We start from the raw sequence: 27,345 nt of genomic DNA, 5'->3' as shown, positions 1-27,345 counted from the left end.
CTATTTTCCATTATTCCAACAGGAGCTGAGAATACTCAACACCATAAAGTAGGTGAGGCTTTAAGAGAGAATGACAGCAGGTACTGTCTCCAAACTTGAACTAAACAAATAAATTTCTCTTCACACTTAACAGTTTTCCCCTAAGACACCCCGCACTCACTTACCTCTTTTGCTTTGTTAGTCTCACTTCTGACTCTTAACATGAATGACAGACAATATGTGAAAAATTCTACTACATATATTAAACTGCATACTGTTACTCAATCTTCTGGATGTACCTTTGGAGACATTCACACAACTGCTACATGGACAAACAAGAGCAAGACACAAACTTTACCAAAGCTCTGGAAGGCAGACATAGAGATTTTATATATATATTCACAAGAGCAATTTTTTTATCTTAAAACCTTTTAAAAACAGGCATATACTGCAGGTTTTGGCAGTAGAGATAAAATATTATGGGATCCAGCCTTACTTTGTTTTTCTCATCCAAATATACACATTTTTATAACAGAGGAATAGTTGCTTCCAGAATTATTACTGCTGCTTGATGACCAAAATGCCTCATATACTGCTCCACACATTAAACTACTGCGAACATCCATCTTGCCTGATCAACAACAGCTTCTTTGGGGTGAAGGAAAAGAAAAGAAGCACATACATGGTTCACTTAAAATGCAGTGACAAAAACAGCATTTGAAGGCATGTGTTCAAAACAGTCCCATATTGTTATTACAGATGGAAACAGTGAAAGAAGAGAAACAGAAGAAACAAAAGCCAGCTTTTGTGAGTTCCAAAGCAATCCCTTATGATCCTGGGTCTTGTATAAGATGATTTGGAAGCTTTGGAAAGGCATTCAGGGTCTCTCCCTGAATAAGGCACTGTAACACACTGTCTTCCACAAGCCTGGCCCAGTGCCATGACAGTTTCTGCGTAATTCATTGCACGTTTTGCTAAGTGTTCTCTGTATATCTATATAGATATATACACATAGACATGTATGTAATTTTCCATATGCTTTCCTGCAAAACATCAGAAAAACAAAATCAATTACATAATAGAATACAGAATTCAGGGTATGCTAAACTTAGTACCTGCTGACATGTTGCACGTGCCCCAAACCAAACCAGAGATGCAACGATTTGGAAGTTATATGTACTCTAAGTTTGTAGATATAAATTATTTCTTCTCTCACTCAGTTTTCATATACCCAGCCAGGAGGTCTAATGTTTGACTTTCCAAGTAGCTTCTGCCCTTTTCAAGCCCCACCAGTTTTCAGATTATTAGCACTATTCCTAGCAATTCCCTGTGTCATTCTCCATAACAAAATGCTGATTAGGGACAAAAATAAACATCTTTTAGGATCTTTAAGGTTGGAAGAGACCTCCAAAATCATCAAGTGCAACCATCAACCTAACACCACCATGCCTACTAAACCATGTCCTGAACTGCCACATCTACACGTTCTTTGAACACCCTCAGGGATGGTGACTCCACCACTTCCTTGGGCAGCCTGTTCCAGTGCTTGACCAAATTCAGTTTGCCAAATTGTTTGCCAATTTGCCAAATTATTTTAATTATTTAATCCATTTCAGCTCACATGGTCTTCTGCATCAGTAAGCTTCATAATATGTTGTTTTCCTTTTGAACTAGTTGCTTAAAAATATCACAAAATACCTTTTCATTTTTTGTTATCAGAATTAGGAAGTAATGACCTTCATATTTACCAACTGTGTCTGCTGTGGCTGTAAGCAGAAGACATTATGAACAGTCCACTCTGATAAAACACAAATATATGCCGACCGTTTCATTTTACAAAATAATATATTTTCAACCCTTTTTGATTCTGCAATTTCCAGTCATGTTTTAGTGAAAGTCTTTGAGTCTAGGGTTCAGACATCCACTTGTTCTGTTTCAATCACACTTGTAAATTGAATTACTTATGCACGAGTCTGAGATCTGAGTCCTTGATTTAACTAAACTACAATTGTTACCTCCCACATGATGTGATTGTGTGAGTTCACATTTTATCTCAGTTCTTCTTCCTCTTCCTCATCTTCCATTTCTTCCTCTGAGTCATCCTTATTCTTTGAACTGTCACTGAATTCAAGGTTCCCTTCAATATCCAGTACCTGTAAGTGCTTTAGGTTTTGAAAGGTACTTTCCTTCAGTGCTCCAGTCGCAATCTTATTAAACCTTTAAACAAACAAAAAGGCCTTCCTGTTAAAATAAACCCATTTTTATATCCAACAGAGAAATGAGGAAACTAGCAGAAAACCATTCTGCAGAGTTACTCTAACTTACACTGACCCAAGTTACTCTGACTTTACACTGACCCACAACAGCATTCTAGGACTAGACTCCTCTGGATGGAAAAAGGAAGGGAAACCAGGTACTGATTAGCAAGCAGGCAAATGCAGTGACTGAACAAAGTTTGCTGACAGCACTCTGCATCATCACAAAGGACCTTGCAGGAAAACACTGGGAAACATTAAGTATCTCCCACTGATTTCAAGTTCACTTATCAAGCTCTCAAAAAGTTCCTACTTTCCTCCACCCCAACTCCTCTTCCCCCTTCTATAAATGTATTCTGCAAGGAAAAAATAATAATATTGGAATTCCTCCCCCACAAATTCTTTCTCTTGGTATTCTGCTTTCTCCTTCCCAGAGAGGAAAGGCATCTGCTCCATAGCCCAACATTTCAAAGTGGAACTTGCTTTTTCCTGAGAGTCTGTGTCATCCCTTGATAGTTTAATTCTTCAAATTACTCAAAATACTGGTACAAAGTAATCCTTTAAGAACAAAGTAACATGCAGTAATTTTTCATCTGTTACTTGGGTTTCCAATGATATAGACTAATCTGCAGTTTAAGAACCTCTCACATACACTGCTTGGTCTGTTACTCTTGAACATGCTTAAAATCAAATTCTGTCTAATATTCCAGATGTATATTACTGTTTCACAGCATTGCAGTGATTAATAGCCTCCCGTTAAGAAATACAAGTTAGCTTGGGTGGAGTTGCCGCCTAAATATGTTAGCAAAACAGTTTTGCAAATTCCTTTTTTCTCTTTAAATAGAAATATAGAATGTGGTATGTGGTTTCTGGTTTGCATCCAAGCATTCACTAAAATCTCATAAACGTGAACAGCTGAATAGACAGACTGCTCTAATTTACACCAGACTTTGCAATTTTATTTGCTTGGTATGGAATCACTAATCCAAAAAGGTATGATTCAGAAGTACAGAACAGTTCAGTTCCATACAGACAAAATAAGGCCATATTTAGTCTTATGCAGGAGGCAGCCTAGGCTTTTTGAAGACATCCATGGGATCAGCTTAATCACATATTCTGTAGGGTTTCATAAATTACTTCTAACCAATATTTTCAATAATGTTCCATCAGATTAAAATTGAGTATATTACTAGGTTAGATTCTGGGTTAAATTCTTGTGGTATAAATCTCTGCCTAAATCAGTTACATTACTGTGACTTTATATGTAAAAAAAGATCAGTATCTGTCACCTAGAAAAACAAAGTCCTCATCCAACTGACAGAGTAGGAAAAAAAAAAAAAAGAAAAGCTTTCTAAACTTAGTTACATAACTGTCACAGTTGTAACTTGTCATCTGCTTCTGACAAAGCTATCAAGGGAATGCATACAACTTGAAGATTAGTCATACATGCCTCACTAGAGGGGGATTTTGTCAAAATCCAGGGCTAACAGACACAGGCAAAGCTGTGGTCCTACAAGTGGACTGTAAACCTCTAATTCACAGCTGAATATTGGAATATGACATAATGTTAAACATTAATTTCCCTGAATTTCTAACATGCCTAAGCCATTCTAATAAGCAGAGAAAGGACAAACCCTCCAAACAGAAGAGCATATTACGTGTATCCATGTCTTTTCTGAGTAGGTGAACACTGTTTCATCATACTTATAAAACAAAGTTGCTTATTTAGGAAGTTAGGAATTTAAATAGTTTCTAAAAAGTAAGCAATTAGAAAGTGGATAAAGAAAAAATCTTGTGTGTTGAAGAGGCAACTTGACCTTACCTGAGGTAAATTCCCTTTATTTTGGGTGTGGATTCAAAAGCATTCTCTGAAACAGTTGTAATCTTGTTGTTCTGAAGATACAGGTATTCTAGAGATTCTGGCAGGCCTGATGGGATAGAAGTCAGCTGGTTGCCAGCCATGTCTAGTGACTGCAAGGAAGAGACAAGGAGTCAAATAAATAATTGTACTTAAATGTTAGCAGCAGTCCAAAAAGAAATTTAAGCTTGACAACAAATAAGCTTCCAAAGGATGGCTCTATACATCCTTCCTCCCCCTTTGGAAGTTTATCCATTGGTTTTTTTACATATTTATACATACACACACACACATAAGCCTATAAAAATACATACATATATATATATATACGTATGCACTTATAAAAACTTAGAATAGTAAGCGTACAGAAGTGAGATGTTAGGCAAACCTTATCCAAGATTTGGTGTTTTTGAAAATATCTGGAAACAGGCTCTATTTTTCATATGGTGAGTCTGCTTCAGAACCTCTCCCTTCCGGTGAGGTCAGGACAATTACAAACACCGTGTGTACAGTGGAAACTGTAAATTGTCAGCCATGCAGAAAGGCTCAGTTGGAGTTCATGGTGAAAAACTGAAGTGATATTTACTGTAGCATAAACTAATTTAATCTACCTCTAATTTGCTTCAAGGTAAGTGTGGCCATGAGAATTCTGCTCTCTTACACTACCATTCTACATCATGATTTCACATGAGACATCATGCTGTTTTGTTTAGGAGTCCCAACATTTCTTTATCTCTCTCCCCAGGCTTTAGCCCATGCCTGGTTTAAGTGAATTAAAAACAGACTGGATTTCAGATATGCATGAGAATTCCTTGGAAGCTGCTACTGCGAACACTTCACTAGCTAAGTTTACATTAGAGTTACACATAAAAACACCTGGAAATATTCTAACATAGATGAGGGTATGAAGACATCAGGACTCAGATGTCTCATCATTTTTCAGACGAATTTTAAGCAAGGAAATGGATCAAAATAAGTATTTTGTTATCCTATATTGTACCATATTCATAGCACCAAGCTGACATACTAGAGGCACATTATTCAAAGCTACACTTCTGCAAATGATTGTCATGATTTCAGTGTTTTTACTCTCCACATAATCCCAGTCTGGCAAACAATTATCTAAATGTCTAGCTTTGCAATTGCAGATAGTCTTCAGCGATTTCCATGGAAACAGTGTGGACTGAAGCGTATGCTAAGTACATGCACAATCAGGATCTTACATGATGGTTATTTGTCAAATCCACTCCAGTGCACCAACTCATAAACCAATTGCACAGTTAAGCCCCTAATGATAAAAAAGATTCATACATACTATCATGAAGTAGTAACACTGTTCCAGAATAAAAGCAGCAGCCAAAAATGCACCGTTAGTCCAACAGAATTTTAAGTATGTGCTATATTTTAACCTTGTTTAATATGAACATGGTTTACTGTGAGGTAGGTACAACTGAAGGGAAAATATTTGATTCAGCAACGTGTGACTCTGGCTTGACACTGACTACAAGGGAGTGACACTGGAGTAAAAGTAACATGAAGTAACTATGAATCAGGCCTTTTGAGAAGGAAAGCTTGTCTTTCCAACCTACAACTTGGAAGCATCTTCCTTCCAGACTACTCATCTTAAGATATATTTGCATGCACACACACACACTCAGTATCACTGAGACACTAAAGAAATGCAAAATGTAATAAATTAGCCATGGACTAACTCTGCAGCTGATGCAAACCAACAGCTCTACAAATACTGTCGCTGCATTGCTGATTTACGTTAACTGAAAAAGAAGCTATTGTTTATTCTCAGAAACACCAGAAAGAGAAATGTTCACGTAGATAAGCGTTTGGATTGTCTGAAAACACACTGAGGGCCAGCGTGACACATGCTCCATGTCCCTTGCCCCTGACCTGCTCTGAGATGTACAGACTTTGCCTGCACAGTGACCCAGCCACACGCACCGTAGATGGCTGCCATATGACACAGGTAATACCTTTTACTGCAGGAAACAGGCTGTTGCCCAAAAGGAAATGCAGACAAATCCTTCAGCCAGTGTAACAATTCCGAAAGGTCATTTTGCACAGCACAAATGTGATTGTTCCTGCCTGCCTTATGGTTTGCGTTTAACTTTCTCCAACAATTAAGCAAATGAGAAGACTGCTGATTGAATCCAGACCTCCTAGCTGCTATCCAGGTGCCTTAGCCAGCTGAGCTGCTAAATCCTGCAGCTTGGCCTGTCTGACTATAAGCTGATGTGGGGGCTTTGAGAATTAAGAGTGTTTCTGTTTATGCATTCTTTCCTCCTGCTGTCTCTCTTCAGAGCTGATTTTAAATCTTTTGGGAGACAAGCTAGTTGAAAAGCATAATTTCAGTTTTAATGACAACATTCACTAATGTTTATCTGAAAATATAGGACACCGTTAGAGTTCAGAAGCAAAGATATCTTTACATTTCCCGGAACTAGCAGTACCTGGTGGAACACCACCCTGGTCAGCAGCAGGAGGTACCCACCCCAGGCACAACAGCACGTCATTTCTACTTTAGAAACAGAAAGTGTAGCACTTACAATGCAAGCCCAAAACATGAGGACCCAGCACATCCAGTATTGGTGCTACACACATTGGCTCAGGCAGACAGACGAGGACATCAGCATTACTAACACAATTAGAGAAGGTGATGTCTCTACCTGGAGACTGCTGAGTTCTCTCCACGCTCTTGAATAAATGGAATTTACTTTCAGTTTATTGTTGCTCAAATACAGTTCCCGCAGCTTTGTCATCCCAGACAAAGTCCCTTTTGGGATGATGCTTATCTCGTTCTCCTTCAGCTTCAGAATTTGCAAGTTCTTTGGAAAGCCAAAGGGCACCGTGTGGAGATTGTTTCCAGAAAGATCCAAGGACTTTAGTTGCCTCAGTTTACGGAACGCCTCCCGATGGATCTGGGGACTTTTGAGCTTATTGTAGCTCAGGTTCAGCTCTTCAAGGAAGTAAGTGGTAGCAAAGTCATTCCTGTTAATCTCAGAGATCTGGTTATGAAGGATCATAAGTGTTTTCACTCGCCGAGGCAGCCCACTGGGAATCCTTTCCAGCATGTTGTTGTACAGGTGGACAGTGTGCAGCTTCTTTAAGCCCTGGAAGGCTAACGGGTGAATACCTCGTGCTTTTAATTTGTTATTGTGGAGCAGAAGATACTCCAGGTTCTTAATTTGGGTCAAGACATCTCTGCCAATCACCTTAATTGCATTCTTCTCCAGGTGGAGGAGGACGATGTTTCGAGGTAAACCACTTGGGATTTGTGAGAGGTTATTGCTGGACAAATCCAGATATTCAAGACTAGACAGTTTCCTTGGGAAAGCAGGAAAGAAAACACTCTCCATTTAGATTGTGCAAGGTGAAACGATAACCAACTTCCCCAATGATTTTACAACCTCTGCTTTAGAGTCTTTCTCCCCGGCACAGCTCCCGTTACTGCCCTGTCTCATGACATGACTGATGTGGACAGCAAAACAAGGGGCTCCCACACTGCTATTAGGACCAGGTGCTGCCATTGCTCCCTAGCCACGCTAGCAAGAGAAACTGCTAGAGTCCACAGACATCCAAGCTGCCACCAGGCTGAGACCTGAGATCAGTTTTGCAGTCTACTGTTCTCTCATTTGGCACCACAGAGAGCAACAGTGAACAAATGCCACAAGAAAGATGCCATGGAAGCACCATTAGAACACAGAATTTAGGTCTTGGTTTCATAGAAACATAGCCTGAGTAATTTCTGTCTCTCTGAAAGTGTATATTGAAACTGAAAAGCAGGCCTGCTTTTTAGATGATGAAATCTTATAAAAAGCAGAAATGCTAATTCAGTGTCCTCGGCTAAGGTAGTGAACTTCTCCTGACCCTCCAGCATTATGGAAGTGAGTCAGGGCTAGAGCTGCTTTGTGTAAGCTACTGAATCTGGATTCCACGGACTCAGTTGAAGCTAAAAGAAATCCTCAGACCAGCCACTTATACCAACTGGATGTGGATCAATGGTATTATATGCCAGGACTGAGGAGTCTCTATCTCTTTGTATTTCAAGTCAGTTTCTCAGTTCAAATGAGACTTTTAATCTGCATGGCGCTACATAACCCACTGCAGATGACTAGAAAGTTTTCAGGAAATGCAAGAACTAATGCATTACAGACATTACTTACTGGTTACTACACTGCTATTCACAGCTATCCAAGCATGCTCTGAATGAGCAAATATACTCTCTGGGTAAAGCACTTCATTGCTGCAAGTTGTAATGCTTCCCCAGCTTGGGTGCCTCTCAACAGCACTATGCTGTGCTCTACAGACAGCATCACGGGAGCAAGGAATAATATCCACTCCCTCTGCTGACTGTGAGTGGTGCCTTAGCTATAGCCACTGTACTCTGTTTATCAAAATCTTAACAGAAATTGTATGTCCAACATGAGCTGGAGGCAGACACATCACAACTATGGTAAATTACTAAGAGAGGCTTCTGGGAGTGGGATGCAGAAAAAGAAAGCACAGTTCAATACATTTTCCTGTCTGGAGATCAGAAAAGTTTATAGAATTAAGTTATGGGCAGAACAGATTCTGTGATCTGGATTTTCAGGTAGAATAAGGGCAGCACTCAGTGCAAGAAGAGACACAAATGTTAACTTTTTGAAGTGCTAAGTCCCAGGCTAAATTTAGGACAGCTAAAGGCTATTTCTGTTGCATCAGTTCGTAGCAAAGCTTTTGCAGCCATCTGGCTATTGAGCGGCACCATTGCATCCCCTTCTACTCCAGCAATCCATCTGCACTGGGGTACAGCTGTGCCAGATGAATTCACAACTGTGTATCTGTGGCTGCTTTCAAGTCACCTTCACAGAAACACAGAAGTGGCTTTAGCGAAGATGAAGGTCTGGCCTTAACTTCCAGTGAACTACCCTTGAAACTGGAAAGTCCCAAGTAACCTCATTTTTGACAGGTTTGGAAAAACAGAGACCAGCTTTCAACATCCTTAGCCTCTAGGTGGCCTTTTCCCAGAAGGCACTTAGTACCTGGTGTGATTTGGTCTGTGGCAATCAGGGAGTGGTGCAGTGGTGCAGTCTGATGGTCAGTGTTGTGTCTTTTGTATAAAAGTATTCTGCAGTGTGAATTCAAACCACTCACCCAGACCTTTGCTTTTGAACGGGAGCATCTGAATCTAAGTCTTTTCATACAGCCTTAGCAGAGAAATGCATAATGTCGTGCAGCTTTTAATAAATGTGCTTTTTAAGATGTTGTTTCTTCAGTAGATATACTACTGTACCAGAAGAGACAGACAGACACAGAGGTGCAAATTACAGATCTTGGTCTCACCAGAAAGTTTCATTGTCCATTCCTTCATTAGTCAAGTAGTTATTCTGTAAATACAGCTCCCGCAGACCTGTAAGTTCACTGAAGGCTCCTTTGGGAATCTTCTCTAGCTTGTTGTTCTAGAGTCACCAAAAGCACAAAGCATGTTATTTGGCATAAAACAACATAGGACATTCAGGTTCTGCTCAACTAACACCAGGCAATTAAACTTCAGAAGGGCTAGACATAAGATATTTCAGGAGGCATTATAATTCTGCTTAAGAAACAAATACAAATACTAGACTGAAATATTACAATCTATGTAGTCATTCCACCTGTGTGCAAACGTATAATCTAGGCAACTACCTCTGGATTTTGCTCAAAACTTTTGGACTTTGTAAGACACATTTCACCATAAAGAAGAATTAGGTTGGAAGCTGGGAACCAGTCATCCTTCAAGCATAAATGGCTTTCCAAAAGGCACAGTTCCTGCAATGTAGATTCCAAAATAATTACTCCTATTGCTTTAGTATGGCTTTGGAGTAGCCAGCAGGCAGATACAAACAAAAAATAAAACTAAATTCCACTTAGAAACTCCATACAGGAACTGTAGGAATTATAAAAGGATATATAAAACACTGACTCTGAATTTGTTAAACTTCCTACAATCCACATAGTCACAATAATGTGATGGACAGACTGGACTCGATTTATGTGACAAACAATATAAAGTGGATACCATCACAGATGAGTGTCCCAACGAATAGTGAAAGACAAAAAAAAAAAAAATCTGTCAAATCTAAAGTACACTTTTGGTCCACTATTGGCTGTCTCTCATTCCTCATTGTCCTATTTTTTTCCCAGTCAAAATATCAAGGTAAATATTACTACTGACAGGCAGTGCACTTGAAAACAAAATGCTCGTTTCTCTCTTCAGCTCCTCTGCCCTTAACACAACTGGTGACAGCAGGGAAGGATACGAGTTCAAAGCGTAGTTCTCGAAGTCCGAGACCCCTTTGGGAGATAACGATTACTTATAAATGACAATAACATGCAGGGGACTAGTAACTTCACACTTTGCTGAGAAATTCCAGAAATTTAAAGGATCAGACTGCTTATTTTTCTTCAAGCTGGAGAAGCCTGTTTTCTAGAAGACTTTAATGGGAATTAGCGGTGAAACCTTCAAGGGAAAAGAAATCTGGGAGGCAACACAGAACTGCCTACGTCCAGGGGCTGATAACAGACTCCAGTTTACAAACATCCAAGGAGCTGTCAACACTAGGAACAAGCAGAACCAGGATTCCCCACCACTGCAGCTCTCCCATTGCTAACAAGGCTGAGATCTCTAACACAGACATGATGAAGTGTTTTTATCGAAATCAGATGACATGGAATTAAAAATGCAGAGTCTAGTTAATATCATAACTTCTGCTATTGCAGCATTGCTGGAGAAGTTCTAGCAGTCAAGGATCACTGATCCAAACTTTCTCTGTGTTGTCTGAATTGCCAGTTCAGTAGCAAACAGCAGTTGCTGATGCTAGGAAACAGTGGTCTCTGTGAAATGAGTTAGTGAGTAAAGCCAGTACGCAGTAGGTAAGCAGCTGTCAGGAAAAACAGCATTGTTAGAGGCAAACTGGATGGCCTCTAATGGATCTACCTTCTTGTACTAATAGATATTAATATCATTATATACAGGAAATAGACCAACAATGCTACCACACAGGCATTTGCAATTCCCCTGAAAACACAGAAAAGCATTTTTGTCCCCTGTGAGCATTTTGGTGTTTTGTAAAAACACACTGTTACTTATGAATGAAAATAAAGGACATGGGAGACAGCTACTGTTGAGGATATAGCAGATGAGACTTACAATGGACCTGGGAATGTTTCCAAGTGCGCTGAAATGGCTTGGCGGTGTAGTTTCAATCCCATACAAACACAGTACTTGGTCACAATCGTACAGGAATAAAAAACCCGTTTGACGTTACCTTTAAGTGTAATTTATACAGTGCTGGAGGGAGATTCTTTGGAACATACTTCAAGAAATTGCTGGACATGATGAGTATTTCCACATTATCAGAGCCATTGAACATATTATCAGGTAACCCAGCATCTGAAAGTTTGTTGTTATGAAGATACACAGATCTGTTGGAAGGAAAAAAAAGACAAAGTTAAACAGACAGTGAGATCTGAGGGTTTTTGTTTAACAAGAGAAGGCTGTTTAAAAGCTATTTCAATCTTTTAATCTTTCCTTGAGATAATTAGATTTGTTTTTAAAATGTGCCCTTTAAGTTAGCAAGGGATATAGATGCAAAACCAAATACTCTCTGAAACTTATTATATTCAAAATCTAAATCTGCATGTGAATACAAATTTTACAAGTAGCCGTATCTTCTTAAGAAGAAACTGAGTGCAAGTCTGGGATAGTGCCGTGCTTTGAAACAAAGAATGTTGGTGTGCTGGCCTCACTCAGGAGGGTTAGAACTCATATCTGATTAATAGATACGCCCCCAATTTTAACTTCTATTTGGAGTCAAATCTGAGCTTCTTAGGCTTGCAGAATCAATCTGTAGATCTTTTAAGAAAGGGCCATCTCTCACTGCTTCATTCTTTCTGCTCCCATGAAAGCTGGAAATACCCCAGGAAAGCGTTTCACTCCTACTCCTAGAACTCAGAAAGACATAGAACGCTGACAGAAATACAGAGCAGATTTACTCAGTCTGGAAGAATTTCGGGTTTTAATGAACCTGTGGGATTGAGAGAAAGAGAGTTTTTATTTTCCCTTTCCCCTTCTTACTTTTAACCTTTAATACTCACAGAAGAGTTTCTCCAATCAGATTTTTAAAAATGGATTAATTCTTTCTTACATAGGTTTTAATTCTGTATAAAACAACTGACCCCTATGAAGTTATTCCTGTTTTTCATTGGCTTAACTGCTAAATGAATTCACCTGATTCTTTAACAAAAGAAATTATAGGTTTTTACTGACTTCAATTATCCCTTCCTTTCCTGTGTTACCCTAAGATGCAGCAAGTCACTAAAAGGGACAGGTTAAAACTGCAAAACAGCACAGTGTCACAGTATGCTTTTTTAACTTGTTCTTGGATTCTGTAGCAGTTGCAGAGAATTTGGCAACATCTTTCTGGAAGGAAGGAAATTCTTAGTATGGAAACACAATCATGTGATCACACACTCCAGGGAGTTCAGAGTCACCATGAAAATATTGTTCACCCTGCATGGTCAGCTGTACTTTTAACTCACAAATATTTGCCTTTCTGAAAACCTTGCTTTCCAAAAAAACAGTCTGAGACCATGACCTCTGCTGGGGCAAATAAACCAACTGAAACAACTATGCTGGGATTTTATATCAGCAATCTCAGAAATCAATGAGCTACTATTCTGATTAAAATTAGTGTTGGTATAGTAGAAGGTGAAAATCACTTCAGAAGAGTGCAAGAATTTTAATATGAAATCAAAATGCAGCAGCTTTTAAAACTCAGATTAGGGAAGAACACATGTATAAATCTAGCTCCTTTCATGACAAGATACTGCCAGAAATCAGTGACTAACTCAGCTTTTTCAGCTACCAAGAGCCAACGAAACTAAAGGCCTAGTAAGTACAGAGCAGCTTCAGCTCTCAACGAATTCAGTGGGAACAGGGAGTTCTTCAATTTATCACAAGACTGGGCTTCTAGGAGCTCAACTGGGTCGGCTGTTATTAACTGCTTCCTAACTTGGATGCACAAATTGCTACCAACAGAGTTTGAGATGTCTTTGCAGGATTTAGATGCTGTGGTGTCTGTATAGATGACCCAAAGTGCCTTTGGAAAAGACTGTATCTCACAGGAGGTGGTCTATGTGCATTTGGATTTGAGATAGCCCAATGTGTTGCACAGGATCCAGCTGAAAAAATCACAACCTGAAACTAGCAGAGACCTTTGAAACCTGACCTGAGGGCATGAACCATTTCTGAAGGTGCTAAAGCACTTAGCTTTAATATAGTTGAGTTATAGTCAACTGCACTGAGTACTGTACTCACAATCTGATTCTAGTTTTTTTAACGAATGGACTATAAGAGAACTAGGGATTTCTAAACAGTTAGCCTCCATTTTGAGAAACCAAAGCTGTTCCTTTCAACTCACAATGGATACTCAATAAAATGGAGACAATTTAATTTTTATCTATGCAAAAGTGTCTAGCACCTAGTAAAAGCCCCTGGAACGTGTTTGTCTGAGAGATTATTTGATCTTTCATGCTGTGAATAACAGTCAGCTTCTTTCCAAAAAACATAAGTAGGCATTAACATGGTTTAGTCAGATAGTTTCTTATCTCTCACCAACTGCCTCCAACAGTGGCAGAGCACTATTATTGTTTTACTTCCCGATCCCTTACCTCAAGTTTGGTTTCTGTCCAAATGTGAGCCCATATATCTTAGTGAGATAATTGGCTGCAAAATCTGCACTGATCAAGGTATTTGGTAGGAACTTTGGAGCCACTGTTAGCTGTAAAAGAAACACACAAAGGAATTTCAATTGAATGCAACAAATGTTTTAAACAAGTATTAGACCAGCAACAAAACACTTGCAAATTTATTTTCTCTAAACAGGCAAAAATAAATGAAACTGAAGGCAGTTTGCATTAACAAAAACAAATTGTCCTCACTCACTAATCTCTCCAGGAAGGAGACAGACTTTTGCTCCAAGATATGTGAATGTTTGTTTTGGTTGGAAGAGTCTTGTCTCTTTTTGGTGGAAGAAATAAAATAATTGTTATTCAGAGAGCAAAACACTTTGCTTATTATTGTTCCCAATTCCTCAGCGACAAAAAAATCCAACCCACCTCACAGTGGCCTACTACCTGCTCCCATATGAAAGGGTATCGGGGGGAGGAGGAAATGTCACTTCATATGTCTGTTCCAATATTGCGTCCATTTACGATGATCTTTTGAACAGAGGATTCAGGTTCTGGAATCAGAGATCCCAGAGGACAGGGATGCTTCTAAGACAAATGACGGAATATCAAATAGGACTTCAAAGCAAAGACCTACTGTACAGTGATTACTTTGTTCATTAAACAAATGATGTATCAGAAAGAAAATACAGAAAGGTTCTGTCTCCAAAACTTTACAGTTGATGAGAGGCATAGGATTTGATGTGTTTGCTCTTGGTCTATTGCCATTTTTATGAGTGATTTGAAAAAATAATGCTAGGAATGTTGGCATCTGAACAAAAATTGGTGAAGTGAAAAGTAATGATTGAAAATGCTCAGTTTTACAGGGCATCCAGATAATACAATAGCTAGGTTCACTGAGTGGCTGCTAATAGCCAAGTCATTCACCTAGAAATCAAGAATCCAGGTTACAGTACAGGCTGGAGAACATTTTTCTGGAAAGCATAAATCCAGAAGATTTATGCATCAAGCTGAAGCACTTGGGAAACAAATTCTTAACACGGTGCTGTAGTAGAAATGATGCTTGAGTGCATGAGCAGAAGACTGAATTGCAGCAGGCAGGTGCAATCCCCGTGGGTACAGATGTTAACTATAGTACTAATGAGAGCACTCTTACAGAATTTTATGTACACTCTGAAAGGCTCTGGAGAGAACATCTTTTATAGGGAGATACCGAAGCCTTTGTCATCTAAAGCTTTGACATCAGCATGGGAAACTCTGTGCAAGAGAAGAGATCTGGCTTCTAGCTTGAAAATCTTTGAATCTCTAAAGCTTCTTCCTCACAGCACTGTTGTGAGAAAGAGGACCTAGTCCTTACAGCCAGCTTGGCCCTGCAAGACTCACATGATAAGAAAACATATTTTTCAATTTTTTATTACAATAAAACTGCAATTGATTATTAATAATAATAATGTAAAAACAAAAATATTTTTAAGATGAACAATGTGTGAGAGAACAGACACTTTACTGGAGAACTGCCTAACCCAAGCCTTCAATGACGTATTTACCTAAAGGGTGCCCAGATCTCTCTCTACAAGTTTGTCAAGTGTGCATTGATGGACGGTATCGATGAACTTGCAATTTACTGGACTCACAATACAGTCCTATTTTTTAAAAGATGAAAGTATATTATTTACTGTTTTTCATTTTCACCTGTGCCAAAACCCCCATCCTTAAGCTGTCTTAAATGTTTAATAGTCACAAACACAAGAAAGATCTTTCCCACAAATGTTCCAGATAGTACACAAGCAGTGGAAACAGGCATTTTACATATGACTACAGGTGCCACAGTACTGCTCTTGGCTTTACTGGTGATCTCTCACCTCCTGACCTGGAAGATATGATTTCGGGAAGTGGATATAAAGGAACTCATCTCCGACTAGGAAGGTCTGACAGTGCCTCAGAAAGAAGTAAGTCTCTACCATAACAGAATATTGAGAATGCAGACACAGGAAATAGACTTAATCACTTTCATACACAATGGCACATTAAAGCTTTTCTCCTGAAACACAGTCTATTAGGTCGTAACTTTTACACAAAACAAAGAGCATGGCTCAGATATGTGAAATAAAAGCCCTCAGAACCACAAGAAAGAGGAAAGAGAAAGAGAAGTTTCATCCAAAAAGACCTTTCACTTGCTCAGGACTTTGCTTTGGCATTTCAGCACTTAGTCATGGGATTAATTCATCTCCCCTGGTTGACTGCTTGAGGGATTAATGCTGCATTATTGTAACTTAGCAAAAAAAAAGTTGACTGAGTAGCTTTGTCTAGTATATTGCCTAGTAAGTAGCAATGTGCATTTCTCCAGCTGCAATTTTCTTACAGCTTTACTGCTGGAGCTTCCTTTCCATTTGGCAGATAGTGTTTCTCCACTGTTAACTAATGAGCTAACCAATGAACTTGAAGGATTATACAAAAGTTATTCCTACTTTTGGAACAAGTTTTCTTGCTTATAACAAGCTGTGATGTAAACAGAAGTACTAGATCTAGGTGAATCCCATATCACTTTGGAGATACCGGGAAACATTAAGACCTGACACCAAAATCATCAGCTTATAGTAAATAATAATGACAGCTCAGGACCTGGTCCACAGTTTGGTGGAAGAGATTTCTGTTATCAGCAAGGCTTACTGTAGAAACTGTGATAGATACAAATTTCAAGAGTGGCGTGAAAAATTACAAAGGAAACTACAGCACCCCTTCTCTATTTGAAGTACTTGCTACTCATAAGCCACAGAAGGCTTTTAGCCCGTTACGGTATTTCTTTTTTACGACCAACTATGCTAGTTTAACGAAAGATAATTTAGCTACCTCTGATGGGATCACAACTGAAGATAAAGCAGCATTAAGATAATCCATAAAACAAGGAGCAAACTACCAGCAAATCCCTGCTCTCCTCCAGACACCACAGATACTTGATCTGCAGTGTTTCCTGCTGCAGAGTGGATGCACTTTGAAGCCAATCTGGTTTGTCCTGGCTTGTGATTTATAAAGAAATGTGTTATTTTTGTGGATCCACAACTTCTCGCTGTAACTAGTTCTGACATTCGCTGATGTTTGCATTTTCTTTTGGGATCTTTTTCTCTCTGCAGTAAAGCCAGAAAAACCAAACACTTTATTTTGTCACACAGGGAAAACTGGAGTGCAAAGCTCTGGAATATTAGTCACAGTCTGGCTTGTTCCTCTTTATGGAGTTACTAACTGCCAAGATTGTTATATGGAAATGGTGCTTGAAAGGGAGAAAAGAACACAATGTTACTGTACTAAGGAATGGGTTCTATTCTTAATCACTCCATACAGAAATCTATGGAGTGATTCTGGATATGTCTTGGCCTGACTGAAACCTGGATATGGCCACATGTATATAAGCAAAACATCAAAAGGTCACAGATTTTAAGAGGATAATAAAATATATTTACAGACATGCTTATAAATATATATAGAGAGAGGGAGGGAGGGGTGGAAGGGCAGGGTTTTTGTAGACAAAATAAGTTCTGCCTCATGTTTTAACTTATATTTTTCTGTGGCATCCTAGTTCCATCTGTAGCAAATATTTGTGGACAATCACTGGGGAAAAAGAAAACCATAATGAGAACCACCCAGATATAAGGATATGTGAGAAGTTATTTCATTTCCTAGCCTTGGCAGGAAAGATGTGCTTCTGTCATCACATCCAACTAGGGTCATTAATAGGAAAGCACCTAGGATCTTCTCCATTAAAAAAAGAAATTCAGCTCCTGCCGCTGCAGCTAAAAGAATAAATTCATTACTTGCTCTGTTTCATTGTGTGTGGGTATCCCCTCACATCAAACCTAGGAATAATGGGAGTCCAGGAAAACTGGATAGCTTTTTACAGATCTTGATGGATCAAACGTAGGTATGAGGATGTGTTTTTTCACAAATTTTTCAACTAGCCTCATCTGACAGGATTTCCAGCATTTCACATCATTACCCCACAGCTTACTTGCATGCAGGCAGCTACCAACTCTGCGTGCAGCTGATCCAAAGCCTATGGAAGACAGCAGTAATTTGTAAATGCAGGGGCTCCATGTAGCTCCCTACACAAACAAGGGAAACCTTTCACCAGCTGCACGAATAAAAAAGTGTTCAAAATAGACAGACATGTGTACCCTATAATTTTTTCTCATAAGGATTGTCTTGACCTTAGATGAACCTGCATTAGAACATCACTATAGCACAGTTTGACTTATGTAGGGTATATATTTTAAAATAATTTAAGACTTGCTTGTTTAACTTTCAGAACTCAATTAGAAAAGAACTCTGAAAGCCTTGTGAGCCTCTTACCTTGTTGTTTGCCAGGTACAGGTAATTCAGGTTTTCCAGATGCTCAAATGCTTCCTCTGGCAACCCTTAAAAAAGGAATAAATATTCAGTGACATGAGCACCTTATTGCCACTCTGAGTAAAAATACCAGAGGGTAGCTTTCTCTCTCAGATAATATCTTTAATGTGAAATTTAAATATTTTTCATTGCCACTGAAACAATCTCAGACCTATTGTTTTGGATTTTTTTTTTTAATTAAAAAGAAAATACCCGCAGACTGTGAAGAGTAACAGAAGACCATTAAAATTCCTAAGCATGCAAGGCTTATGGCCAACTCCACTGGCAAGGGTCATGTACAGAGCTGTGCAGACTTGCTGTACGGCTGATTATCGGTGCTCGCAGCAGCTACACTATCTGAGAAGTTTCTTTTGTCATTTGCTCATGAATCTGCAAAGCATTTTTCTTGAAAGAAAGTAATCTGAGGTTGTTTAATGATCAGATCAATCCAATCTATGACCAGGATGTTGACAAAATAACACCAGTATCTGCATATATCATAACCCTTCCCTTGTTCTCCTCTCCCACAATCCAGATAGCCACGCAGTAACCAGCTCAAAGAGCTGATCCAACTCAGAGCTTACCCTCATCTAGTAATTATTAATTTTCAGCTGAATCACTCCACATCCAGCTGATCACACAAGCACAATTGCTGTCACAATGAAAAGGCTGCAAATAACATTTTCACCTGGCACTTAGATAACCATAAGTCAAAGGTGCAGCTATTTCCCACGTCAAAACATTTTGGAAACTCAGAGCTGCACTGAAGCTTGCAAAAGAAACATCAAGCCCCAGGGGTAATAATGTCAAAGTCTGGATCTATTAAGCACAGACTTCCCTGTGCTGTGTAAGAGTGGTATGTTTTGGGTCCTATGCATAATATGCCCACACGCTCAGTAAAGGTTGTTCTGTATCATTGGATAAGGATAGCAGCAGCATTCAGAGCAACTGGGTGACACACAAGGTAACAACGACGACATCTTTTGGATTGCATGTCCTCCTCTGACTATTTATTCCAACTCCTCTGTTTCTTTTGCTTTCCTTACTAACCCCTTGTTAAGTTTCTCTAGTAAGACTTAGCAAGCAAAACCTGCCTACAAATATCAGAACAGTTTCAGAAGGCCAGAAGTTGCCTTATTTTTAATATATTTATTTATAATGGATATAAATTTGTATTTATGTATTTTATATATTATATATTTTATATTATATATTTTATTTATTATATATTTTATTTATGTATATGTTTATATTAAATTCAACAAGGACTGAACTGGACTAAACTGCACTAACTGACTGACTAGACTGAACTAAATAAGTGAATTGAGAAATAAGGTCAGTCAGAAGGAAATCATTCAGCATGTAGACATTTCTGGTTCTGAAGTACATTGCATTGATGTGCCTGTGGGACCAGAGGGAGTTTCCTGGACGAGGAGATCTCACGCCACAGTATACAGTGCTGCTGCCAGGTCTCCTCCAGCGGTTCAGTAAGGCTGCATTCTTATACACTGAGTATTACGTTTCGGATGATAAAGTGCCTCCATGATTTGTGTGATGGCCAAAGGAGTGAGGCTTAGAGCTAACCACTCCAACCAAGTCAGCCCACCGTCTCTTGTGGCTTTCCTTATCAGCTCTCACTGGTCTCACTGCATAAGCTGGCGTTGTGAAGGAACAGGCTCTGTCCACTTGGTTCTGCCAGCTTACCTTTTGAAGTTAGCCTGTTGTTTTGCAAATTAAGAGTTTCCAGTCTGTAAAGACGAGCAAGCTCCTCTGGAAAGATTTCTTCTATCTGGTTATTCTAAGAAAATGGAGAGTATTAATCATCAGCAAAGTAATCCAAGAAGGAACCAAACAAACCCAGACTGTGAACTTCAGTAAAGCTTGGAAATGAACCCACAGTGTCAAATCACTGTCAAGACTTCTCTTCGTAATGAGCCAAACTCAGATCTCAAAACCAAGACGTCTGAACCCAGCAGCATTTAAAGGCCTGAACGAAGTTCTGTAGCTTATGCTCATCTCCAGAAATATCCGGCTTATGCACTGGTAGTACACAAAGAGTGTGATTATGCCTGGCAAGGCCTATAATCCATCTGCCACAGCCAAACCTCATAGCTGCAGCAAAGCATTTGCTACAAGGCTGGCACTATGGATTTCCAAGCTTATTACTTCTGTTATTTATGTGGTGTTTTAAAAACAACTCCTCATGGGCGAGGAGAGTCAAACTGGGCTCACTTTCTCTGGTTTTACAGTCAGGCGTGACTGCCATCAGATTCTCATGAACATGCTGACTAACATTTAGACCATTAATGAGTGATTCTAGTGTTTTAGAATGTAGGGGACCCGTCAAGGACCCACTGTGCTGGAAGCCAGGCCAATACACAGAAAGTGACAGCTGCTGCTCCAAAAAGCTTCTTTGCTTTTGGCAGTAGAGCCATGGCCAGCACAGTCCTAGGACAGATCTGCTGAGGAAGGTGCCAGCTCACATTACAGGTTTTTCTAACTATGCTGCAGTTGGATGGAAAGCTCTGAACAAAATCTGCCATTTATCCATCAAACCAAATTGGCAAATGGGAGCAATAAACAAAAAGCTGCTGGTTAAGGGCCAAAGAAGCATTAGGGAGAAGCCTGGAACCACTGCCACTGCTCAGAGGAGGAAGGGCCACATGGCTGTCATGCTCTGGCCCTACCCACGTCCTCAGGTGTCGGAGCACAGGCGGGAAAGGATACCTGCCCAAATGCTGGCTGTGGGGATCAATTAGCTAACAGTAGAGCATGGAAACCCGCTGACAGTCTAGGACAGGCCATTGATTCCACCTGAAGTTTGCTCTCATATCCTTGCATGCCCTTGTCCTGACAAGACATGATGTGTCTACAGTGTAACCCTCTGCTGCAGGCATGACATTAGTTTCCCAGGTAAAATGACGAAAGAGTCTCTCCTGGCTGCATGCAGCCCAGCAAGCGCAGCACCAGCTGTCTGAATGTCACAGGCAACGTCACTCAGTGTGACAAATGGCTTCCACCGTGTTACGTCTGCTCCTTCCTCAGTCCGTGTGCTGCAGGGAAAGGGCTTGAGGGAGACTGGGGGACACTGGTTGGGTCTTTCTCTGGACCAGTACACCGTGTTTACAACACTTTAACTAACATTGAGTGTTGACAGAAAATTTCTCATTAATTAAGTCACGTAGTCCATCCTCTTCAAAGACACCTGAAAATTAAAGGCCTTCACCAGAAACGGTAATTATTAATTTGGACAAAAATTCTTCACTTGGAGGTGGGGAGAGAAAAGAGAGAAATATTTCCCATCTTTTTTCCTCCCTGGATCTGTGGGGAAGAGAATTGATGCCAACAACTGGGCGCGTCTGTCGAGCCTGGGCGTGCTGCACCTCCTGCTTCGGACACCCCGCTGCTGAAGGCAGTGGCACGGAGCCAGGCCCAGGCGAAGGCAAGGGCACGGCACGGTCCAGGGAGACCCCGGGGGCGCGGGTGGGAGCCGGGTGGTCCCCGGGGCTGAGCTGCCTTACCTGCAGGGAGAGGTGGTTGGTCAGCTCCGGCAGCAGGAGCGGGAACTCCTTCAGGTCGATGCCGCCGCAGTCCACCACGCCCTCCTGGGTGCAGCCGCAGTCGCGGGGGCAGGCGGGGGCCGGGCCGGGCGGCCGCCGCCGCCGCTCGGAGTTGCCCTCGGGGAAGTCGTTGGCGGCGGGCGGGGGGCGGGCGGCAGCGCAGCCCAGAGCCAGGAGCCCCAGCGCCAGCAGCGCCCGCCCGCCGGCCGGCATCGCCCCTGGAAGGGGAGAGCGGGGCGCGGGGTCAGGCCCTGGCCGGGGAGGGCGGCAGGGCCGGGGCCCGGCCCGCCTGAGGCCCCCCGCACCTCCCGCCCCGGGGCCGACGGATCCCGAGGCATCGGCCCCGCCGCCGCACCGCTTTCCCTGGGTGCTTTCGTCTCTTTTTCAAGGCGGTTTGGGGACCGGGATGAGACCAAGCAGCTCTGCCCGTCCCCGGGCCGCCAGCCCCGGCCCTGCCCCTCCGGCCTGACCCGCCAGCGGGGCCCGGGCTCCAGGAGGCGGCCTGGCAGCGTCCCCCGCGCCGTCCCTGACTCCTCGAGTTATTTATTGGTTTTTTGGTGGTTTTTTTTTTGTATTGAGAAACGCCAGATGATCCTGGAGGTTTATAGAGGAGGTTATGCAATGTTATTTCTATGTGACTGGTGGTCCTACTGTTCCTTGCTGTTTTGCACAGGGAAGAAACTCTTCCCGCTCATGTAGAGAAGGTGCGCTGGAACAGAGCAACTCACCTGCCAGGATGCCCCTCAGAGGGTCTGCTTTACGTGCAGCGAACAATAACAAAACCTCATGGCTACTGAAAACAAAACAGGCTTCCTATTGATTTTGGATACTGCTGATCTGAACCTTAGAGACCTGGCTAATGTTCAGTTTTTTGGCAGCAGGTTAAAATAATTCAAACAGAAGTTGAATATCTACCGGACCGGCCAGCTGGCCCTAATCCAGCCCCCTAGTCTCATTTGTTGCCCTTTTCAGATTTCATACATAATAATTTGCAGTAAGGGCTGGTAAGCAAGGGCTTGTCTTTTTTCCTTTCAGCTATTCTTCACAGAAGTGTTCGACAGTGACAAGAAATTCTTATTTAGGCTGATCTTTTAAGGTGAAAAAGCACAATGGATTCATAACATTAATAGGAAGTAAGTACTCTGGTCACCTTTGCCAGCACAGGTTTCTTCTTTGCATCAGAAACAAGAGCCTAGCAGAGCCAGACTGGCAGCCGTCAGAACTGTTTACATCCACGGGGCTTTGCTGCTTTGCACCAGCTGAAACTCTCTGTGGGGCTCTAACAGACTCTGGGTGCTTGGCAAGCATTGGAGAGATCCTGCTCTCAGTGACAGTCATGAAAATCTTAAATAATTTCTTTAAATGCTGACTTACACTTGAAGAAATAGGAGGAGGTGAGACTACAGGACAGTGCATCCTGACACATGGATGGTTTTGCTTTGGTCCTGGTCTTTGCTACCAACATGCTGGGTAATTTTAAGCATTTAACATTGTTTGCTTGATCCCTCTTCCCCCTGCTCCACTATTCCACAGCTTCCATATCTGTAAAAGCTGAATGTAATTAAATTAATCTCCTTCATAAAACATTCCAGAGATCAGATGGTGTTCCTTATACGGCAGCTAGATATTAATAGTGAGGTCAAAATTGGCCATATGAGTATGCCAACAGTGGATTAGCAAAATCCTTAGTATTTGGTGACCTAATCTCAGAAAAAATTTCAGAAATCATAGAGAAAATAATCTCAGAAAGCAATCTCAGAAAGTATGATATATCAGACCTCTAACAAAGTAGTTTTCCTATAGATCAGCTTACCCTTATAGAGACTTAAAAAGGAAACTAAAGGAAAAAAAAAAAAGAGACTTTTTATATGCAGGTCTAAACCAGCCCTGCTGTAACAACACCAATACTCTTCCCATAGCACACAGTTTCATCATGATTGGTATTGGGCTCTATAGATTTGCAACATGCTGACTTCTCCACATCTATAGCTGAGAAAATGTTTAAAAATAGCATGAAGTATCACATCTATTCTACACAAAAATTTCCAATCTCACCCCATTGCCATCAATATGCATGCATCTGCTACAATGCCTTTGAAGTGAGTGCTGCTCTGGTGCCACAGGCAGACACTTTGGATACAGAAACATCTGCTTGCATCTGGAGTGCAGGCAGTAAAGCCAGGCATGATTTTTATTTTCTTTTAGTTCAAAGAAAGTCTGAAGTAACTCACTCCATTTAAACTCATTCCCAGGGGCCTGATACAAAGCCTTATTAAGAAACCTTATTAAAGGAGTAGCTCAAAACCCACTAGAACCCCTTGCTGTCAGTGGGCTTTGGATCAGGTCCTTCCTCCCAAAGACTGAAGTTACAGCTCAAGGGTTTCTGTGGTTGCATCTTTCTGAGTCCAGACAGAGCCACCACCGATTTCTGCACTTTGCTGACACACAGCACCAGAGGCAGAATGTTACAAAAGGCACAGTTTCAAGAAGTAAGCTTTCAGGAGTTACTGCATGCTTCTCAGTGATTACAGTTACCTCAATAAACAACAGAATTATGTTCAAAATATCTCATCTCTTTATCTATTATTCTCCACACACATTCTCACAGGAGACACACACAGATGGAAAAACTTCCTCTCCTTCAATATCAACAGGTTAACTGAGTTTGTTACTTACATTGAATATCCCTTCTAAAAGCTGCAGCTGAAAGGCAGGCTGCTGGATGTTGTGTGACAATCCAGCTTTTAAAAAAAAAAAAACAATAAAGTGCTGAAAAACTCACCTTTGCTGTCAGAAATCAGATGAATGGAGAAGAACATTTCTCTTGCCCCCACAGGCTCCCTCGGCTCATGCCATGTCAGTTACACGCGCTGAGCTCAGAGCGAGTCTCCCCTTTCCAAGCCAGATCCTTTCCAGATGTGAGCAGCAGAATTAGAGAGAGTAACAGGCAACCCTCTACCAACAAGAGCTTCCTGCACTTCCCAACGAAATCAGAGAGGAATTTTCCAAAGTCACCATATGGGAAAATGTGAGTCGGAAAGAGGAAGCAGCTATAGTCTGAATATAAAGACTTGGGCAAGAAAAAATCTCCCATTGCTTTTTGTCAACACAGTTTGCAACATCCATGAGAGATGCCAAAAGAAAGCATGCTGGAATTGAGAGAAGAGAAGCAGAGACAGTGCGTGCTTTAGCATTTCATTGCAGGATACCAGAGCTGCACTATCTTGTTACTAGATCTTTAATTTTAGCTGCATTTAACATAAAATCCGAATTCCAGGTGGGAATGTCCTCTCATTCCCTGGGGGTCTGGTTCAAATTAGCCAGGAACAGACAGATCAGCAGTTTTTCCTGCATTTCATCTCCCTCCCCTTTAACTCCCCCTGGTATTTTCAACCCATCAACTGATCTTCAGGGACCAGAGATAGATAGGCTGAAACTACAAAAGTTTTAGATGCAAAGTTTCCAAAATTGATGAAACACCCCATCTACCCAATCTCTTTTTTTATCTTCTAAGCCCCATATTACAGCACTAAACATCAAAACGCACCCCCCACCCCACCCCCATACACACACTCCAGTCCTGGTCATGTATAGCCCAGAAGCTTCACATTCCTTATTTCTCCCCTCTTCGTAAAAAAAAAAAAAAAAAGGAACATGCTGTTTCTAACACCGTATGCTCTAAGTGCAGTAATACTTCCAAGAAAGCCACACAGCTTTTTGTCACTAACAGCAGAGTTACTTTTTAAAATATAAAGCCACCTGTTTTATGAATGCCCTGCAGTGCTCCGTTCAGTACCTCCACAAAATCTGCAGAGGATCTGTCCTCACCAAGAACACGACCTTCTTGCTGAATTCCAAAAGTGGGACACTGATTCTTTCCTCTCAACTCCAGCTGAACTGAAATCTAAAGCAATTAAGTTATTTCCTCCCTCTCCTCTTCCAGGCTCATATCAACTGAAACTGATCCCCCTCTGTGCCACGTGTAAGTTCCAAAAGTTAGTGTGGGAAGCGTGTTTTTACTAAAACAAAAATAAAAACAAAGCAAAGCTGGCTGCTTTTTCTTAGCAATTCAGAGATCCAGGATGCATTTGCCTGCTACCCATTCTGTATTACAGGACCCTGAATCCATACAACAGAATTTACAATGTTTTCACAGAGAAGGAAAAAAAGCGTGCTTATGTTGGGGGACCACCCCATTTTACCCCAGGCTGCAGACAGAGAGGAGGTGGAGTAGGGTGATTACCTGGCGCATTACTGATGCCAGAGCAGCCCACAAGGGAGAGGAAGAGAGCAGGAGACACCCTTCCCCAAAACTGCATTTTTATCTGTGTTTTTGTTATGTAAGTACAGTACAGTACTTAGCTGTCACGTAGCACCTAGAGGTACTACAGGACACAATAAAAAGAGGGGCATTATGTCTCCTTTAGTGGGGAGACAGAGGCACACAAGCATCATACCCGACACAGGATTATCCAGCAGGACAGAGCCAGTACAAGAATCCAGATATCCCCCGTGCACAGGTAACGCTTACACCCTTACACTATGCTGTAAGTTGCCTATATAGGCTGGTTTTTTCCAAGCTTTCAATTCCTCCACATCTTACTCCTGCATCAACACATCCCAAACTCACAATCTCCTATCTCCAGGCCCAGTGCTGCATTTCCATCACCAGAACACATACAAACCCTCGGGAAAACCAGAGCTGGAGTCAAACCTATCTAAAGGCATTCTGACCCAGTACTAAGCCAAAGGCCATGCCCTAGCATGGTATACGGACTCAGGCAACCACTGTTTCTGTTCACTACAGCTTTCTGGTGCTTTCAGGGGAAAGAACTTCCACTGCAAGAGTCACAACCTAGAATTAGTTGCAGGAAACATTTCCAGTCAAACTTGAGCCTTTGTATTCTTGCATGTTCTCTGCTGATGGCTGACATCAGTGGTTGCAGCCTAAATGAATAAACATTTTCAGGTTTAAAAACTGAAGCTGACGATTCAGTTTAAACACTGGTACGATCACTTCTGATCACATAGATGGCAGAGAAACAGGTCTTTGGGCAAACAAGTGCAAGGGTACTTCATTGAACAACTGGCAGCTCTGGCAGACGGCATGTGCCACAGCACCCCACAGCGCTTTTGCAATGGGCCTGGCACTTGGTGCCCCATGCAAGACAGCACAGAGGTACCTCAAATCCATGAGACCTGCTTGTCTCTGACTTTGCAACTATTGCCACTATCCTAAAGAGATTACAGGCTACATTTAGATGTGATGTCATACAACAAACTCAAATGACACCCCAGTCAAGCAACAACATGGCAGAAAGCAAAAGGTATAGCAAATCTATTGAAGCATAAGCTCCAAGAACAGTGGTTCTACAGGCTTCAGCTCACTTGCGATCAGCATGGAGTGAGGCATGAGGCATTCAGAAAATTTAAATTTTATCTGTATCTTAAAAGGTAATAAAATGTTCTTTACTCTTACCTGTATTTATCTGATTTAAATAAGAGTCTACAGAAATACTGACATTCCTCAAGTGTCCACTGCTATGTGCTGACACTGTGCCTTTATTTGAAATGAGAGAAAAAAGCTCAT

The 27,345-nt window shown here is 41.2% G+C and overlaps 1 protein-coding gene across 7 annotated transcripts; it reads right to left on the bottom strand.

Annotated features, from left to right (window-relative positions):
• Positions 1-345: 345 nt before the first annotated feature.
• PODN (podocan) lies at positions 346-27,345 on the bottom strand. 7 transcript variants are annotated; one of them, XM_086753684.1, is made up of 12 exons: positions 25,552-25,672; positions 24,538-24,663; positions 21,717-21,973; positions 19,900-19,993; positions 18,160-18,224; positions 13,798-13,907; positions 11,394-11,550; positions 9,430-9,545; positions 6,774-7,431; positions 4,057-4,205; positions 1,995-2,196; positions 346-1,022 (listed from the first exon to the last, which is right to left on the bottom strand). In XM_086753684.1, the coding sequence occupies exons 2-11, from the start codon at positions 24,572-24,574 to the stop codon at positions 2,028-2,030; spliced, it is 1,812 nt and encodes a 603-aa protein (XP_086609810.1). In that variant the 5' UTR covers positions 24,575-24,663; positions 25,552-25,672; the 3' UTR covers positions 346-1,022; positions 1,995-2,027. The 7 variants fall into 7 exon arrangements, with proteins under 7 accessions (XP_086609810.1, XP_086609809.1, XP_086609811.1 ...); XM_086753683.1 differs by having other exon boundaries at positions 25,515-25,657; XM_086753685.1 differs by lacking the exon at positions 25,552-25,672 and adding an exon at positions 25,323-25,380.

This window comes from Chlamydotis macqueenii, chromosome 8 (assembly GCF_036417535.1).
Source record: "Chlamydotis macqueenii isolate bChlMac1 chromosome 8, bChlMac1.mat, whole genome shotgun sequence".
Classification (NCBI taxonomy): domain Eukaryota; kingdom Metazoa; phylum Chordata; class Aves; order Otidiformes; family Otididae; genus Chlamydotis; species Chlamydotis macqueenii.
This window is presented reverse-complemented; position numbering and strand designations above follow the sequence as displayed.

What these genes read in the sequence shown, in the direction of transcription:
- PODN (XM_086753684.1), bottom strand. Translation starts at nt 24,574, where the DNA reads ATGTTCTTCTCCATTCATCTGATTTCTGACAGCAAAG. An exon ending in TCTGATTTCTGACAGCAAAG is followed by an intron (nt 21,974 to 24,537) that starts GTGAGTTTTTCA and finishes CTCCCCTTCCAG; the next exon opens with GGGCGATGCCGGCCGGCGGG. An exon ending in ATGGACAATGAAACTTTCTG is followed by an intron (nt 7,432 to 9,429) that starts GTGAGACCAAGA and finishes TGCTTTCCCAAG; the next exon opens with GAAACTGTCTAGTCTTGAAT.